General features: G+C 44.8%; 1 protein-coding gene across 14 annotated transcripts in view; it reads left to right on the forward strand.

Annotated features, from left to right (window-relative positions):
- THRB (thyroid hormone receptor beta) overlaps positions 1-9280 on the forward strand; it is a 181541-nt gene extending 172261 nt beyond the window's left edge. For all 14 annotated transcript variants that reach the window (XM_080385057.1, XM_080385050.1, XM_080385061.1 and 11 more), the window contains 2 exons: positions 1970-2228; positions 3697-9280. In XM_080385057.1, the coding sequence (XP_080241183.1) occupies positions 1970-2228; positions 3697-3938 (501 nt within the window). In that variant the 3' untranslated portion in view covers positions 3939-9280. The remainder of the gene's footprint in view (positions 1-1969; positions 2229-3696) is intronic.
- Positions 9281-20051: the final 10771 nt, after the last annotated feature.

Below are 20051 nucleotides of genomic sequence, written 5' to 3' on the forward strand. Positions count from 1 at the left end.
TAAGACCTGAGGCTTGGCATCGGTGAAACAGATGTCCCATGTATCCTTCAGAATTGGGAAGGAGGATGAAGGACGGGCATAGGCAGATCACCACTACCATGAAGAAATTTTAAGAAGGTTCAAGTAGGAAGAAGAACTCTCATTGGTTTGATGGCTCACTAATAAAACAGCTGAAGTGTCACAGTGTCTTCCCTACTGTTACCTGTCTGATTCTTTTCCACCATTCTTCCCTCTTCTTAGTGTTTTTTTCCTTCATGTCTCTTTTCTTATCCCTTCTCCCTTCCTTTTTCTTTTGTGTCCCTCTCCCTTTCCTTTTCCCTCTCCTTTTCCTTCTTCTTTCTCTGTTCTGTTCCCACTTCAGTCTCAGCAGCCAAAGAGTGGTGTTGTCACTGGGTAGCAAGACTGCCACTGTGGCTGTGCAACCTTCTCCATGCTACTGCTGAGTGTGATCCACAGAGTGTGATTTGCCCTGAACTGGATGAGTCATTTTTCTTGTGTATCAAACACTTCACACCTGAAGTTGGCATTGCTAGAAAAATAGCTGCATGATTCAACTCCTTTTTCTGACTGTGGCTGGCTTTGTGCTTAAAACTTTTCTCTAACAGGGAACTGCTTTCCACTTGCATTAGCTAACTGTCTGGCATCCACTCTGCATTATTTTAAACCAAATCAATGTACTTGCTTTGCGAGTACACAGTTGTCACATAAACCTTTAGTTAGTGGGGGTTTTTTTCATTTTGAATTGCAAATCAGGTAAATATAAGAACTCTACATGAATCAGAAATGGATAGATTTATGCCTCTTTTAAAGCCAAGTAGAAATGAGTTGCTTTTTCATATATGTGACCTTTGCTGTTCATTTAGTGACAGTCTTAAAATAGTCTTGGTGGGTTTTGCTATAACTGAATTACCTGTGAAAACATAAAGACTTGCTTTATGGAACGCGTTCTCCTAACATATAAGCATCCTAGTTATACTTTCTAAATACAGAACCTATCTCCACCAATTCAGGCAGCTTAGCTTTTTTAATATCACGGAAAAGACGTGTCTAGCCTCACGCCCTGAAGACCATGGCTTATGCACCAGCATAAAAGCTAGAGCTATATCATAGATTTTCTGTCTGTCCAGCAGTAACATAGGGAGTCTAGGGAGATCAGCCTTACTAAGTTAAATGTAGCTTACTAAGTTCTGTGTTGTTTAAATGGACAGTGAGCGTTAAGAGTACAGTAAGTTTCGGCCCTTTTATTTAAAAAGCAGTCCACACTTAACAGGCCCTCCCAAACGTCTGGGTTTTCCTCTGATCAGGTAAGAAATAAGCCTGGCTGGTAGTGAGTTTAACCAGGATGGATGAGGTCTGTACCAGCCCCAATTATAGTTTACTGTATTATGCTAAGTTGTAAACTGAGGGAGCTCAAGAGTAGAAAAGAGAAGGGTAAACAGCTGAGAACCGTGACCACGTTAGCCGTCTCGCATCCACTCATGATGGGAGACAAAACCAACGGCGTATGCTGCCACCAACCTGGCACCTGCTAGGTCTGCTTCACCCTTCACACTTTCTGAAATGTTCTGCAAACGGAAAGCTACATTCTTAAGATTTATTGGACTTAATTTTATAATGTTCCCACAATCTGAGCTGTCCCACAGAGAGCAGCACTTCTGCAAGTGCATCTGAGTCAGCCTGGCTTGCTTTGAGTATCTTGCCCAGGACCGTTTGCCTAGAGCTGTCATCACTAGATTTCCTAAGGGTGTGTGGGGATGTTAATCTGCTGGCAGTGTCTGAAGGCAGCAATGCAAGTCTTGGAGGTTTGTGCGGTGCAGTCAATCGGCAGCATGTTTGAGGGTAGCTGTACTATGTGAGGTAGTGTCCTGGGGTGTGAACTGTGACTTCATGCTCATGGATTTATTTTAGTTGTAAAACCAACTCAGTTTGAAAAACATATCTTTTTCTTTACTGTTTATAATTTCTGCAGCTGCCATGTGAAGACCAGATCATCCTTCTGAAAGGCTGCTGTATGGAGATAATGTCCCTCCGAGCAGCAGTTCGCTATGACCCTGAGAGTGAGACTCTAACACTAAATGGGGAGATGGCGGTGACAAGGGGCCAGCTAAAAAATGGGGGTCTTGGCGTAGTGTCTGATGCCATTTTTGACCTGGGCATGTCTCTTTCTTCATTTAACCTGGATGACACCGAGGTTGCCCTTCTTCAGGCTGTTCTGCTCATGTCATCAGGTGAGAACAGAAGTATGTTGAGACCCCAACCATTTGGAAACTCTTTAGTCTTTGTCACAAGCCTCTTTTAAAAAGAAATAGGATATGTTAGATCTTGTAGTGCTGACTAGAGTAATGTGGGAGCAATTTTCTCTGAAAATCCTGATGCAGCTTAGAATTAGTTTGGTAAGCATTAGGAAAGAAATTCAGGGTATTCAGAGACATGGGCATAAACGTGGCTTTGGTAACATACCTTGGTCAGTTTAGTGCTTAGGGAGGAGGCAGGGATGATCACGAGAAAGAAATTAGAACTGGTTCTGAGCCGATTTGCCTTGCATGAAATCTGGCAATTTAGCAACAGCTGTCCTTACAGTAAGTTCCCTCTTCCCCTCGGTACTGTGGTGCACTGGGCAGTTCATACACATTTCCATCAGTCTCATAGGCTTACCTTGACCTGCCATCTGGTTTTCCTACTTAACAGCACCGCTGCTGGCTGATGGGCATTTGAGAGCTGTGCTGTTTCCCCACACTGGGACCATTTGCAACTCGTCTCTTGGTGGCATGATACAGAAGCAGCACAGACCATTTCGTGTGATTTCCAAAGAGTTTCTAACCTTCTCAAATCAAGTGTGTTTTAAAATATGCTCCCACTGACTGTGCCAGCCCAAAGAGGAAATTCCATTCTTGGGCAGTGGCAGATTTAGCAAGATTTTGTTTTAAGACCACTTTGAAGACTGGGCACTGAGTAACAGTACACAGACAGTGATTTACACGCATTAACTGCATCTGAGACAGAAAGGTTTCCACATTAATCGCAACACGGCACTTGACCTTCCTAATCAGAACATTTTTATTTCGGTTTTTGTTCCCTAAAAAATGATACGTGCGTAGGGGTTTCAGAAGGCAATTCAGAGGACCTGCTTTCCCAGAAGTGTCTCCTGAAGAGTGACTTACAAAAGGAGCTTTTCCAGTGCCCATCTGGGTGCCGGTTGAGACACTTGGCCAAACTTTTGGCCTATGCTGTTCCTTGGTGCCCTGTAACAGTTTCCTTTGCAGCTCACCTATGGATCAACGCTTGATCAAAGCATTGGTCAGACCACAGAGAAACAGATAGGAAAGAACTGTAATTTAGATACTTGACAAGGAATTTTTTTTAGTTCTTCATTAGTTGTTTTACAGAAGGTTGTAGGTACAAACTTTAGCTGAGATCAGGGACCTGTTGCTCTAATCACTGTAAGGAAACACTTTCCAAACAGTTATATTCTAAATGGGCAAAGCAGACAAAAGATGAAGAAAGGATTATCTCCTTGTTTTAACAGGGATAGTACTGATAAGTGAGGTGTCCAGGGTCAAAGAAGTTGTTTGTGGCAGATGTCCTTGGTCTCCCTCCTTTTTTTCCTAACAACAGTATCATCCTGTCTTTCCTGATTTATGGTCAGGAATTTGTTAATTAAGTAATAACTATAATTCTGCTTCTTTGTATCTACAGATCGCCCAGGCCTTGTTTGTGTTGAGAGGATAGAAAAGTGTCAAGAGGGTTTCCTCCTGGCATTCGAACACTACATTAATTACAGAAAACACCATGTTGCACACTTTTGGCCAAAACTGCTGATGAAAGTGACAGACCTGCGAATGATCGGCGCCTGCCATGCCAGCCGCTTCCTGCACATGAAGGTGGAGTGCCCCACAGAACTCTTCCCTCCGTTGTTCCTGGAAGTGTTTGAGGATTAGAGAGACCAGAGCGGTTCTCCGCACCCCCGTCGCACTACTGGCTGTCATTTCATCCCGTTGCCCGGCTCTTCTCACCTCTGTTTGTTCTTCTTTCGTGCTCTTCTGTTTCTTGAGGTGGGGTTGGGTTTTTGTTAGGGTTTTCTTTTGGGGTTGCTGGGGGGCAGTTGTGTGTACACATGGATGAAAACATCCCTTTAATGCGGGTACTTGTGACTATTGCAATTTGTTCTTCAGTCCTTTGATGTGAATGCTTTGACAGCTTAACAGTGAAAATAGAAACAGGCCAATCTCATTCACCAGCACTTTTGCATGGTCACCAGCTCACACACATCATTGCTTGGAAAATACGGGAGAGAAATTGAAGTGGCAGAAAATAAATTGGCCTCCAAATTGAAACGGCTATTGTTAATTTGACCCTGGCAATTTTGTTTAGTCTTTTACCTCATTTTGCAGGGCACAAGTGACCAATTCATGAGATGAAATTTCTAGTCTTCATGGTTGTTTCTATTGTAACAATCACCATTATGATCCATGATCCCATCATTATCTGAGGATTGTTCAGGCAGATGCAGTTCAACAGTTTAACTGTGCCCCATAAATCAAGTACTTAAAATAATGCAGAGTGTTAGAAGGGATTGACTCTTTTTTTTTTTTTCCATGTGTATAAGAAATTAAGATACTTCAGTTTTTACTACATTTGAACTCCACGTAACTTCACTGGAAGGTAAGGAGGGGAATTTGATCCTCTGAGGTGCTTTTCCTCGGAGTGGAGAGGTCTGCTTTTTCTGAGGTGTGTGGAGCATTTGTCACTCTGAGGGAGAAGGCTCCTGTCAGGATAGCAGGCTTTCCTCCAAGTTATTCAGGGATATGAATGCTCACAGAATGATGAAAAGGAGAACGAAACATACAGGGTGACCTTCAGATGGGACGGAAAACAACCGTGTTATTTATGACACTCAAGACTGTACAGCTTTATCCCAGTAATACAAACAGTGTTGCTTGGCAGTAATCTTTTGGGGTTTATATATATATATATATATAAAGTTTATATGCACGTATATATATAATTTTATATATATATAATTACAAATCTTCAGCAGATGTCTTAAACATATTTCCATATTTTTCTCGTCTCACTCTCCTCTCACCCTCTCCTGTGCCTGTGTGCATTTATGTGTGTTGATCAGCTAGGTTCTCCCTCCTTGGTGTCTGTATGTGTTTTGTTTGGCTAGATTCTCTCTTGATTCCTTTAATTTATTTCAACTAACTGCACTAGCAGGAACCGAACCGAGCAATGACAGGATGTCCTGCTGCCGAAATCTGCAAGCCAGTACTCACAGTCCTGGAATGTTTGGAGGCCGGTGATGAGGGCATTATAGGTAGAGGTTCCTCTCTGTCATCCATCTCCATTCAGGGGTGTTGTCCCTGGATTTCATAAACTTGGTATTAAACCATTTCCTTAATTTGTATGATACATCAAAAGCATCCTTCTGTTCTTCCTGGGAACCAGAGACTTAGTTCACATATTTGCACTTCTTCATACCCCACGTTCTTTCGTGTTGTGCATTCATTTGTACCGGTTTCTTTCTCTGCTATTTATTGATATATTTGCCTGGCAAGTCAGTGGGCATTGTTATGGTGGATGTGTCGACTTTCAAAGCTCATGGCCTATATCTAGTCCCGTACAGTAGGTGTTTACCCCCTCATGAAAACATGATACTCAGGAAAACGTATCTTGTAGGTGGAACACAGTATGTGTGTGTCAGGGGTTAAATTCTTTCCAGCCCTCTTCCCCTACATCATTAAAGCATGTGGAGTGCTATTGGCTATGTTTTCAGGGAATCTTGTTCTCCTTATTCTTTGATACCATATGCACCTCTGATGAGTTGTGAGCAGCGATGTTATCACTTAAGGGTTTGTACCCGTAGTTTTGTGAGAACGCAAAACACAACGGGTTGTTTAGGGTTTTTTTGCAGGTAGCAAGGAAGGCAGACTATTGGAAATTCGTTCTTACATGTTTGCTGAAGTTGAAGAACCTCTGTTGTGGGCTGTGTTTCTTCCATCTTGAAGCATATGTGTTAACAACATCAATCTATCCAGATTCCTTGTAGAGCACTGTGTCTTAGGGATGAGTTAGAAATTTTCTAGCTTTTGGAACAAGGGGCCAGATAATGTGATGAACTCACATGCACTCATGCAGAATCTCAGATGAGCAGCATCCATAGTCAGTAAAGAGTGCTAGATACCTGATTTGGGGGTGGCTTGGTAGAGGGCTGGTAGCATATAGGGAAAGCAAAAAACCAGCTGATCCGTTACGTGCATCTATACCCACAGTGGCTTGCAAAGAAAAAGAGCATGTCTTTTGGAGTTCTGTTCTGCCACGGATCTGAGCCAGCAGTTCCCCCTGAAGCCCGTGCAAGTATCTCACCTGTTTGCTAAATCTAAGCTTGAATTAGCATACAAGCTTTTCGCTATGATGCAGATGAGACCCAGGAGAAAAAACACCACATTTCTCCTAGTAGTATTCACAATGATCTCACTACAAGGTCCGTAATAATTCATGTATTTTTCAGGGCTTCAGTTCCTGGAGTTGTGCTGCTGCTTGAGAGGTTCTGTCTGTCATTAAGGTCAACAATTCTTATTCTTTGAGCTATGAGGAAAATCAGTAGCCTAAGTGTTCATTATTTAGATGGGAAGTCACTGTGCAACAGTGACTTAGCTTGTAATTATTGGGACACTCGTAGCTGGCTTTTGAACACTTGGGATTGTCAAGACTGCATAAATCAAAAAGTAAATAAAGCTCAGAAGTTAGAAAAAAATGTGAGAATTACTGGATTAACTTGGGGAAGCAGCAAGAGATGAAACTTGAAACACCCTGGACAGAACTGCAGTTTGAATCAGTGCTGAGAATTAATGCTTTGTACACTGGCTGCTTTAAAAATCTTTGCTCATACAGGATCTTGTTCCCCAAGGTCTACCATGGCAACTTACAACATTCTGTAACAGCTTGCATAATAAATAGATGTAAGCCGCATTTAGGCATCTGAGCTAATGGCCTGGCTTACCAAGATGCTGATGCAGTTTGGAGTTGGGCTTAATCAGGGTTCAGAAAATCAGGCCTCCTTCCTTAGGTGATTGCAGGTGCACTCAAGTGCCTAAAATCAGGCAACCAACTTTTGACAGGTTTGGCAGTACTCTAAGCAGAAAGGACACACTTTCCGAGCTTTTTAGATTAAGTTGGAGTCTGGCACTGATCAACAGAGCGGGATTAGTGGTATTCCTCAATCGAAAACTAAGGCCAAGCTCTTAGTTTGACAGATTTGATGTACTGGCATCTAATGGCCTCTGATCTCCTATCAGTCTTACTTTGTGTGACTTCATTTACTCCCTCAGTAAAACTCCTGCTTTATGTGATCATGAGAGCACAACTAGATCACATGAGGATGCTCTTGCAGACTCTTACCAATGGATACTGACCTTGGTTCTGCAAAGACATACTTGCTTTTAACTATCAGTGATCTCAAGCCATTGTAGGATTGAGCTGCTGGGTTGACCATCTGAGCGGCAGGACATCAGGACTGCAGCCAGCAGCCTTTGTAGTAGCCGGCCTTCTGTGTGAAATAGTAAACGTGCACTTCGGAGTCTCATTTCTGATGGTGCCACATAACTCTCACGTTTGCTCTGTGGTTTGTGTCGTTCTACATGGAAGATTCTTCCTGTCAAACCTGATTGTCACCATTCGTGGTTTTGCCCTGAGTAACACGTGCATTTAGATACTCATTTCATGTGTAATCTCAGTTAAGTTATGATATTTATAATTACATATATAGTGTGTGATAATGATTTTTGTTTACATTCTGCCAAAATGTAGATGTTAGAGTTAGACCTCCAAGGTCCGAAATCATCCTTGAGCAGACTGCTTGCTTCTTCAGAGGTAGGCATCAGAAAGAGGAAAAAACTGTCCAGAAAGACCATTTATGTCCGAAATCTGCCAAGACAGGGCTGTTGATCACAAGCAGAGCATGTCATCGCTAGTGATGTATTTTTATGCTATGGAACTCTAACCTGTATGTGTCATATTGACTTCTTGCTGCATGAATCATAAATTATAAAAATCAATCTTAGGGTTTTGAGATGTAGCCAGCATTCCTAAGGCTAAACCTTTTTCATTGACAGAATCAAAATCCACAACCAAGGAACGTATTCCTCTCACTGTGAGAGAATTGAAGGTGTTCAACATTTATCTTTCACAAAGGAAGAGGTGACAGGACCTCTTAATGTGTCTTGTTATTGTGATCATCTGGAAATGATTGCCAGACGTTTCCTTTTGATACAGCAATGAAGTGATCCGTATTTAAATTTTATAGAGACGATTTTATTCTAGTGTGATAGAGATTTATTTTCCACTTAAAGACTCAAAACGGTGTGAGCACATTTTTTTTACTATGGTATATTTTTGCTTTAAAATTAAAAACAAAAAAAAAAGGTTTGGCCTTATCACAAAGTTTTAGTATAGGTGTTAGCAAATGCAAACAGTATGCATTATTTGTGTGTATCCACATTGACTGATGTCGCCTTCAAAAAGCAATATTGTGCAGGTAATAAGTTGTTTGTGACTGTCCATTGCACAGTTTACCTTCTTTAAAAGCTAACCTTGTTTATGCACAAGACAATCAAATGTAAATCTGCATCGGCACCCGGATGTAGATTAAATTTATGTAAATTACTGAGCACAATGTAAAACATTAAAAGACACTTTATTTAATTACACATTTAATGTTGGTAAAGATAGTATCAGGGCATGAACTAGCTGACATACTGTAATTTCTTTTTCTCTTTTCCTACTTCCTTAGCACTCTTCAGTTTTAGTTTGCTCATAAATACATCAAATTAGTCATTCATAATTTTTTTGAAGAGAAGGGTGGTTTGGATTGTTTATTTGTTTTTATGATGTTGGTTGGGAGGACTTCTTTGTCTATGTGGTTTGTGGGGTTTGCTTATTCTGTTTATTTTTTTTATATCAGTTTCATGCCCTGAGGGTAAGGCAAACATTACACCATACAGTAAAAAACAAAGTACCTTGGATGATGTATTTTTTTGCAAACAGTGTTAAGAGTTATGCTAGATTGGTAATATTTTTTCAGCCTAAAATATATTAAAAAAAAATCTGTGATCACAAATGTTTTAAACTATCTAAAGAGGAATTTGTATATTTGGGGGAAGAAAATAATTTTTACATAGCTTTTGTATGCAGATATTAAAATGTAATTATGAATATAGTGGGCATAGATAACTGTGTAAGCTTGAATTCTAAAAAAGAAAAAGCTTATAACTGAAAAGCGGTTCTGGTGTATCAGTCTTTTTGTTGCGGGCTGTTTTGTCAGCTTTGTCGCACGCTTCCAAGCCACTGGAATGGGAAAAATAGGACACAGAGGACAAGCTGTATCACCTCTAACCTGTTTCTACTCTTCTGCATCCCTTTCATTGCCTACCTCATATCTTATCTCCTCTCCTCCCCTCCCTTGGGCACCCAGCCAAAGGTTTTCACTTCTCCACTGTTCACATTACCCAAACTGAATTCACTCCAGTGAACTGACAGTTATGTCTCACTTAATTACATTTTTTAAGGGAATGCCCTTTCCGTCCTTCTCCATTCACAGTCTAGACAGGGATGGTGTCACAGGAGCAATAGACTTCCCATCTCTTCACACTTTCCATGCCTTGGTCGCCTACCTGTTGGAGAAGGTCTCCTCGTTCAGATGTTATCTCTGTTCTGATATTCCTTTGCAGTTTTGATTTCTCCTCCAATTCTTTGATTCCCCGCAGGAAGAAAGGCAAGACCCAGTGCCTGGACCCAGAAGCGTTTCCTGGGCTGCCCCAGATGGCAGACCTGCGAAGGCTGTTGCTTCACGGTGCTCTCCGCAGGCATCCACTGGCTGGCTGCCCGCTGCTGTCCCTGGTCCCCTTCCACGTGAGGTGCTGGGAGCCTTCCAGTGGGTGCTGAGCTCCCTGGCCCCCCTCTGCCTGGCGGCCGTGGGAGCGCCTCCCCCACGCCAGGCTCGGTGTCCCGGGGCAGCGCCGTGCCGGCACCTCGAGGCTTTGTTCCCACTGTTGCCCGTGGGAGCAGGGCCTGCCCTCAAAGGCAGAAAGGCCATCTGAGGAGCCCGAGGGAACGCGTGAAATCCACGCTCTGCCTCAGATCCAAGCCCTCGGAGCACTTCAGCTCCGGCACCTGAGTGCGGAAGCCTTGCCAAGGCCTCGCTGGGTTTGCACCGAGCCAGCCGTGACGTGGGCTGCTCAGCCCCTCCAGGACCAGCTCCGCGGCGGGGAACTGATTTGCTGCAGAACAACTTGTTCATGCAACGTGAAGAAGTAATTCTGCTGCCACAGACCCCGGGGCATTGGCTGTGACATTTTCGGGCTTCCTTTGTAGGGGTGAAGTCTGCGTTTGTCAAAAAGTAGCGTGAGGTCTGTGGAGAGGAGCAGTGTTCTGGCAGCAACATATATTTGCTTCAGTGTGCACTTACCACAGCAGAGAAGGACATAAAAGATGATCATCTCTCCCCTCTAAGCACGGGCACTGCCAGCAGGAGTGTGTCCTCAGTCTGTTGTGAGCTGCCTGATGCATCCTGGGCTTGTTGTTGAACATCTTGGCCGCAGTTCATCCTTCCTCTTAGGAACAGTAGGTGAAGGGTTTCTCTCCTTGAAAACTGAGCCGTGTCTGAAGGATTTTCTCAGTGGGAACTTAGGAGTCTAACATTAAACAGCAGTGTGTCTTACGGTCATATGTTCTGTGGGATATTTCCAATAGCCTCAATGGTTTCAAAATGAAGCATGTTCATAGTAAAAGTGACTGCAGACACCACCTTTGAAACAAGTAAAGGATAAGAACAAAAGTCTCTCCACTCTGATTATCATATTGCAGTTCTCCAGATTGGATCACAGAGCATCCTTCTGTCCTCTCCTACCTCTCGTGTCTGGGGGGAGCACTGACCTTGCAGGTACTAACTGATGTGAGCTGGCTTGGTAGGCACAAAGACAGATGTGCCAGAAAACCCTTTTGCCAGGATCAAGGAGCAGTTTTCAAGAAGAATTTAAAAAGATAAGGAAGCCCCTTTGAATCATTTGTGAGAGCTTTGAGATTCTGAGGTCAAGGAATACTGAGAGACTTGGGATCTCCGAGTCAGAGGTCCTAAAGGGAATAAAAAAAGGCTCCTAGGTTATCCTGACCTTGTGGTGCTTAGAAAATGACAGACTTGGGGAAGTGGTAAAAGTTCTGTACCCTGCTGAGCAGAACCAGGGTGGCCTTCTACAGTGAAAATAAGGTAATCTACAGTGGATTGTGTTTGGAAAACACAATGTAAAAAAGTAGAAAAGGACATCAGCATATCAAAAGCAAAACCAGAAACGAGTCAATTCCAAAATGCCACTGAAATTTGAATTTCCAAGAGGCTAACTGCGTGGGTATAGGAGTAGCTTTGAGCATTTCTGTTTGGAAAGACAGTGCTTTAGTTTCTAGACATAAAAGTAGTTTTGCAAACTCTAAAAAATAAAGTGGTATTTAAAAGGGAAAAAAGTATGTTATGTGTAGCTGCAAGTTCTTGGTTATCTCCCCGCTCAGAGGTAGGACCAAAAAAGGGGGAAGACGTCTTTGCTGGAATAACTATAGAGGCAGAAAGGTTCACTGCCTGATGTAATGTTTAAAATAGAAATGAAAGCTTGGGCATACCTTGGTGTGTATATAAAGCTGCAATAGGAGTTGCTATGGCTGAAAACACATTTCACTTTGTATGTGAAATCTCAAAAAGATATTCTCCACTCTTAAGGAGCAGGAGCCCAGGAAAATAAAATGTTAAAAAGTTAAAGACCTGAAAAAAACCACAAATACAGCAATATCTGAGGATGAGACAATTCCTGGCAAGTGGATAAAGCACTTAAATGGAGACTGATGAAAGAAAGAAAGAAAGAGGAACAGAAAGATCAGAACAAAGTGCGTGCCCAGGGGTAAGCAATTCAATGTGCACAGGGACTTCACATCGTCCAGACAATCCTAGATTTGTTTGTTCATGATGAAAACATGCATGCTAGCTTTGGATCATTATTCTGTCTCTCCAGAATTAGCCTTCTTGGGAAAAGGGAAAGGGTAATGTAAGCTAACTTTGCACCTTCGATCAGTGTTCACTATGGTGTAAGAGAGCAGCTGCGATAACTACAGGTAACGGCCTTTGCGGCTTTGTCAAAGAGCCTGGCTCTGACCACGTCTGGCACCAGGGCCAGCCCAGCCGGTGTGCTCTGAGGAGCAACAGTGCTGGCAAAACTGTAAGGAAGATCTGGAGAGAGGCTGAAGGGTCGAGCATCATCTCCTGCTTTCGCACTTTACAGGCTAGCATCCTTCAAGCTGGGACCCTTACCTGATGAAGAGTGAAGTATGTTGAGTTCCTGTGTAGTCAAATTTTAAAAAAACAAAGCTGGGAATAATTAATGGATCTGAGAGGCCAAACCTTGCACCCCCTGAAGTCAGAGCTGTTGATAATGGCAAAAGGTGAGAGCCAGGCTGTGGTCTTGGAAAAGTCGTTCTGTGCTTCTGTGAAGTGTAGGAGAGATCACAGGTACTGTCAGTCGCTTTCACAAAAGGCACACGAATGTGTTTGACACAAAAAGGTAACCCACGATTTAAAAAGAGCGCATCTTGGCAACGTGGTTTAGAATCAGTGAACATGAGCAGCCGAGAGCCTGTAAGATACGAAGCCATGAACACCCCAGAGGACTGAGAGAGGCGTTGGGAACATCTAACAAGGCACTTGCATTGCCAGGAAATCCTTTCTGGGCAGGAATTCCTGTCCTCTTCAAAGACTCAGAGGAGTCTGACAGGCATCAGCTGCCAGTGTCTACCCCTTCCTTACCCTCTGCCAACAGCGGGTAAAGGTTTTGCCCTGGAGCTCCCCTCCTGCATCCCCTGGGTCCCCCAGGCTGAGCGCGTGGGGTTTATCGGGGCAGCCTCTAACTGCCACCTCTCCCCATCTGCCATGCCTTAAACCCAGCTGGCAGCAAGCCCCGTGCAGCTGCTTGTCTCTCCCCCCCAGTGGGATGGGGGAGAGAATTGAAAGGGTAGAAGTGAAAAAACCTGTGGGCTGAGATAAAGACAGTTTAACAGGTAAAGCAAAAGAGGGGCGATCACTGCCCTTGCCCCGCTGGCCACACTGTTTCTGATACAAGCCAGGGTGCGGTCGGCCCAACCTGGCCACACTGCTGGCTCGTGTCCACCTGGCTGTCAGCCAGCACCCCCAGGTCCTTTTCCACCAGGCACTCCCCAGCCCCCCTTCCCCAGCCTGTAGCGCCGCGTGGGGTTGGTGTGACCCGAGTGCAGGACCCGGCACTGAGCCGTGTTGAACCTCATACAGCTGGCCCTGGCCCATCGGTCCAGGCTGCCCAGATCCCCCTGCAGAGCCTGCCTGTGCTCCAGCAGATCAACACTCCCACCCAACTCGGTGCCATCTGCAAGGTGACTGAGGGTGCACTCAGTCCCCTTGTCCAAGTCATCAATAAAGCTATTAAACAGGACTGGGCCCAATACTGTGCCCTGGGGAACACCACTTGTGACTGGCCACCAGCTGGATGTAACTCCATTCGCCACCACTCCTTGGGCTCAGCTGTCCCGTTAGCTTTTACCCAGCATAGAGAGTGCACCAGTCCAAGCCATGAACAGCCAGTTTCTCCAGGAGAATGCTGCGGGAGATGGTGTCAAAGGCTTTACGAAGGTCCAGGTAGACAACACCCACAGCCTTTCCCTCATCCATTAGGTGGGTCAGTTTGCTGTAGGAAGAGATCAGGTTAGTCAGGCAGGACCTGCCTTTCATAACCCCGTGCTGGTTGAGCCTGATCCCCCAGTTGTCCTGCACATGCCCCATGATGGTGCTCAGGATGATCTGCTCCACAACCCTCCCTGGCACCGAGGTCAAGCTGACAGGCCTGTAGTTCCCCAGATCCTCCTTCCTGCCCTTCTTGTAGATGGCCATCGCACTGGCTGACCTCCAGTCTTCTGGGACCTCTCCAGTTTGCCAGGACTGTTGATAAATGGTGGAGAGTGGCTTAGCGAGCTCCTCTGGCAGCTCCCTCACTGCCTTCAGGTGGATCCCATCCAGCCTACGTACGTAAGTAAAATAAATACATTTTTCCTCATATTCAGCTGGAGCTTCCCGTGTTGCAGTTTGTGCCCGTTGCCCCCGGTCCTGTCGCTGGGCACCACTGGAAGGAGCCCGGCCCCGTCCTCCTGCCACCCACCCTTAAGGTGTTGGTACGCACGGGTGAGACCCCCCTCGGCCTTCTCCAGCTCCACAGCCCCAGCTCTGCCAGCCTCTCCTCACCAGGGAGGTGCTCCAGGCCCCTCACCAGCTCCGCAGCCCCCGCTGGGCCCTCCCCAGCAGCTCCCCGTCTCCCGTGACTGGGGAGCCCAGCGCTGGGCCCAGCACTCCCGATGGGCCTCACCAGCCCGAGCAGAGGGGCAGGATCAGCTCCCTGCACCCGCTGGCCATGCTTTTTCTAATGCACCTCGCTTCTACTCACCAGGTCAAGAGGTACAGAGCTTGAGAGATGGTCACAAAGGTCTGCCTGGATGGATATTGTGGTAACAAGGTGGGTGGTGACAACGAGGACAGATCTACTGCCTCTAAAGCCTGCATGCAAAGCTCAGGAGCAAAGTATTCTTTATCAGGAGTCTGTAGTATTAAACTGGGCATCTGGTTATTATAAAAACCTGGCATTCAGTTGTCTGTTCTCCTAAGAACTATTCTGTCATCAGACCTGCAAGTTGTGAATATTGTTGCCAAGACCCAAGGGCGAAATGAGAGTCTGTGGGGAGAGGCTGTTCTGCCAGAAGGAGAGGGGTTTGGGCACCCTGCAGGTTGTGTGTTCACACAAATTTGCACTCAGCACATGGCTAAAACACAAACTGGGCTGATCCCTTCCCAGTATATACCCCCAAAACCCTATGCTGAAACATAGGTGCTGATTGCCCTTTGGATCAAAGGTCTTCTGGGAGTGACTCTTTGTTTTGGGAGCCGAGGACAACTCCGAGCCCTGGGCTGCCCTGCACTGAAGGCAAGGGAGCACAGCAGGCTGGGAAGGGCTGTGCTGAAATCTCCACCTGCCCCGAGCAGCCGCGGGCACGCAGCCCGCTGAGCCTGGAGCAGCGTCAGGGCTGCGCTGGCACCGGGGCTTGGCTGCTGGTCAGCACCCAGGGCAGGGAGGGCACACACAGCACTGGGGTGCGAGGCACGGCATCCCTCTTCCTGTCACTTTTATTTAGAGTTCTAATAAAAAAAATCAACAGTGAAATCGAGAAGTCATCCCATGGTAATTATACCTTGTCACATTTCTAGCCGTGCTGATCTGATTTGCCTCTAGCCTTGGCGTCACACAGTTGAACGCACCTACACGCTATTTTTCCCACACATGTTTTTTCCTGAACTGGGGATGATGACAGTCTTTCAGCTTCAAAACAAGGCTCACAGTCTCCATTTCTTTTTTTATGGTGGGAAAGAAGGTGGTAATAAGGATTTTCAGCAGGAGATGCCAAGACCAGGTAGGGCTCTAGGACAGGACAGCAGGCTGAACTAATAAACCAGGATTCAGAATCACTTCCATGAGCTGCAATGCCACACTTTTATCCCCCCACAGCTCCAGGAGACTGATCCCAGTAATATTATAATTTTCATCAAGGAAGTAAATAAGATTTTTTTTATGGGCTACAAAAGAGAAAGGTGATGCTTGACTTCCTCAGAGTCAAGATGTTTGACTTCTACAAAGTAAAGTGAGCCCCTCTCAACTGTTGATGTTTTGTGTCTGCTGCAGATGAAACTCTCCTTCTGCTCAATGTATATTTTAAGCAGAGAGGTTGATCGGCAAGAGAGAACACTTGTCTCCACTGGCCATTTGGCCTTCACTCCTACATGTCCCACATACACACGCTAAGTCCTGGGCAATTTCTTTTTCAGCATGTGGTAGTAGCTCCTGCTCTTGGATCGAAGGTCAGGTGCCAAGGTCTTGTAAGAAGGAGGACTATTCTGGGTGGATGCCAGCACTCTCCATAGAATGGAAAATGCCATCACTCTGAAAGTGCTGCAAAAACTTATATTCTTTGTGAGAGGGAGCAGATTTTTCCTATTGCATGAGTTAAGGATCAGTTATGAAAACCTCACTCTTCTCTGCTGTTGCAAGCTGTGGGATAGCTCAGGACTGCATTATTCTTGGACCAGTTTTGAATTAGTCTAGCACTGAACACAAAAGCACACTGAGCTCTACTTTGCTTGGCCCTAATTTTAGAAGTTGATGTAATATTATTGTATTAAGAAATCTGCTGGTTGCCTTCCCTTTGAGATTCCATCATGTCCTTGAAATGGGTACTGAGTGGTTTTTACTGAATTTTCCCATTTTTTTCTCTGTTACTTCAGACCCGCTGGATGTAGGGTGCCAGAAATAATTTTTCTATAATGCAGAGTAACAGATGACTAATAATAAGACCCAAGACTTGAAACTGTTTTCGTAATTCTCCTTCTTTAAAGAAGAGGTCAGAAAAAAAGTATCTTTCTTTCCCTCCGACATCTATATCCATGCATCTAATACAGAAATGTACATATCTAATACAGGAATGTATCTTTCTGCATTGGTGCATCAAGTATTTTAATGATTTTTAAGTGCAAATATGGTAACTAAGATGAAAACTACAGCCTGCAACAAGTAAACAGAGATAGAAGTGATAGCTTAAGATTTGTCTAGTTTAAAGACCTGACCTAAATGATGATGATGGGGTGGGTTCAGACCCAAAAGCTGTTCAGAAATCAGGTGGCTGTAGAAAAAGCCTTACTTGCATATAAGAGCCATGCCCATAATTTATTTCAGGGGAGATCTGAGTGAAACATCTATTTTTTTCCCTAAAGTGGACTTAACAGCATTGATAAGTGATATCATATGATATTGATAAGCGATCTCATATCAATGAGAGAACTTTGGCCTTTTTCACCAGTTCTATGAAGCGCAGGGAAAGGGTTAAAGGCCAAGTCTTGCTAAACCTCTGCCTTTGCAGTTGGACTTACCCATGACAGCAGGAGCTTGTCTTTGGCAAAGTTGAGCTTGTTGAATTTTGTGTCTGGGTTAAACTTCGTTGAACAGACAAAAACACCTGTGTAAAGGTTCTGCCCATGCTTCAAGCCAGTTTACACTCCTGAACTAGGCACCAGTTTAAGCTACATTGAAACAGGTGCATGTCTTTTCCCCAGCCACTTCTGCTTGGCTGGACTGACTGAATGAAACCAGTAAAAGCCTAAGGACCAGAGACACACCTCAGCCTGCCCGAGGGGGTTATTTTCACCCACAAAATGGGTTTCTAAAATGCTAGCAGGGAAGAACAGCAGTATGACTTTGGCATCATTCACCTCAAAGCATATTAAATTACACGGCTCTGTGGACTAGGATGATAGTTGTGTCAAGCATTGGTGAAGCAGTAACACTTGCATACCTGTGCATGGCAAGGCATGCATCACCTGGAAAGCGGGCACTTGCGTTGCACCTTGTTACATGGCTTCTGCCTCCAAGCCCACCATCCTTGCCTCCCCAGAGAATCCCATTGTCATCAGTAGAGCCACTGAGGCACTAAGGCACTCGCAGAATGTGCGAAGACATGAATCTGGCCCAGCTGTGGCATTTCAAAGATAATTTCTATGGGTGGCAAAAAAAAAAAAAGGCAAAGAGAAGAAACAGTTTTGCATACAAAGATGCTCAAATAGCATGAAAAGTCAAGCATATACAACAATCCCCTTTGAAGAAAAGAGCTACAGAAGACTGAAAATGACCCCATCTGGGAAAACAAAGGAAACAACAGCAACTGGAGGCTTGTCTGTGATCTCTGCTGGTGATTTAGGATGAGAGAGTGTTTTGCTGCCGTGATGGCCGTGTAAGCAAAGACTGCTGCTGCTTTGAGCCACAGCACTCCACACCACCCAGCCCCTCTGTGCAGAGCCTGTTTGTGGGGGCAAAACCCCAAAGGAACTAGGTTTTACAAAACATCTCATTTGGTTGATAAGCCAGCTTTCTAGCTAACCCAGTCTGAAACATCATGTTCCAACCAGCCCAGTGCACAGTCACAGATCAAGTTACCAAATAAAGTGGGGTTTTTTTCCAGAGCCCCGATTTTGTGACAGCAGCCTGTATGTAATGCATTCCTGGTGAGCTGGGTGCCTGATCAGACTGTGCTAGCTGTAAAGCAGGGCACAGTGTTGGCACCTTGGTTGTTTAAAATGTTGGGACTCTTCCTATGTAGAAAGGATGGCACATTGTGCCACAGACATTGATTTTGCACCTAGGCAGTAAGCGGTAGCTTCTGCAAGAGATGCACCAATGAATACCTAGAGGAAGCCATTTATTATCTAAAATTTCTCATCTAAGAAATACATCCTGTGATGTCCCAGGATAGCTGTCAGAGCTTCTGCAAGGGCCAGGGTGATTTTAGTCTGATTCTGCACAGATGTTTTTTGAACCACTCCATGGTTCTTGCAGCACACTGCTGGTGTGGACATGGGTGAGGGAGGCAGGAATTTTTGCTGCCGGAAGATCATACCATATTCACAAGATAAACATCAGTTACGTGCTTTGTAACTGGCCCCTGCAGACAGGCTGAGCTTGTCCCTTTGAAAAGAAGCGCACAACTACTCAGGTAGTTGTTTCCTTTGGATCTTCATTTCTGACCACACTGGGCTGGTTGGAAGATTGCATTTCAAACTGGGTTAGAGAGGAAGCTGGTTTTCCAGCAGAACTAGATGTTTTTTAAAACTTCCTTCTTTCCAGCAGCTTTCTTGATTCTGCAACTCAGGCATTCTTCTTCAGACACAATGTTGCAGTTTATCCTGGGACTGTAGCATGGGCATGAGAACTGTGAAAAAAAACCCTTCAGCTGGAACAAAGCAAAAACTGGTTTTAGAAATACAGCCGTAGGATCTTGTGAAGCTTGTTGATAACTGTCTCCCTAGCCAGGCTGCCTCTTTCATTCCTTATCCTCTGGCCTCTTTGCACAATGCTAGAAACTGTCAAAGGAGCTCCAAACTCAGCCTTGTCAGCAGAATGGGGACACATAGCACCTACACCATGTGCTGCTGGAAAGCTTCTCTGACATTCCTGATAAAGTAACTATAGGAGACAGCAATTCAAAGCTTTTCTTTCAGCTACCTTCTTTCCCGAAGTACTTTGCCAAAACTGTTAAAGTTACAGAAAGATGGAAAATCCAGCTAATCTAAACTAGCAAACCTCAGGACAAGGAGCTTGCCAGACTATATGATGAACAAGATTTAGAAATTACCTACTTAGGTTTACCCTTCTGTCTCCTCTCCACGGTCATTTGATTTCACAAGTTTTGCTAGGGAGATTGTAGTTTAAATAGAGGAGCTTTGCCCAAACCAGTAGCAAAAAATACTGGAGAGCTCAAAGTGAAAAACAGGAAACTTCTACACCACAGGAATCCTGAATGTTCAGTTTAAAGAGAATTCACAGATTGGAAAACATTGACTTGAAGGCAATAAGAATGATAAATGGTCAAAGAAGAGGACATGAGATCAATTAAAAAAAAAAATGAGAGGTAGTCTAGCTAAGAAGCATGGTTTGCCCTTCGAGGAGAAAAAAAAAAAAAAAAAAAAAATCAAAATCCTGTGACTCTGCAAAAACGCTGGGACAAGTGTTGAGGACTTCACAGGCTGAGGAACTCCATTGATTATTAGAATTTATAAGGCCCATAAGCTTGAAAAGAGACGGGGAAGCCATGCCATAAAGGCCAGAAAATAGCCATTCGCTCCCAAGTACCAGACAGACCATCCAGAGACTGGACTAGACCGTACATACCTGTCACAGCCACAGCCTTTTCTGCCTCCTCTCTGGGCATCCCCCAGAGCTAAGCTGAGTGCTGCTGGTGGTGGTAGGCAGCAGTGAACCCTTCCCTGGATCCCAGGCCCGTGCCCACCTTGCTGCTCAGCAGGAGGCTGGCCACCGGGCAGGGCTCTGGCTCGGGTTTACAGGAGCAGACACTCCTGCTCAATTCTTGCACAGCCTGGGGTCAAGGATCTGGTATGGTGT

Source organism: Falco punctatus (genome assembly GCF_963210335.1).
Source record: "Falco punctatus genome assembly, chromosome: 4".
In the NCBI taxonomy this organism is placed as follows: domain Eukaryota; kingdom Metazoa; phylum Chordata; class Aves; order Falconiformes; family Falconidae; genus Falco; species Falco punctatus.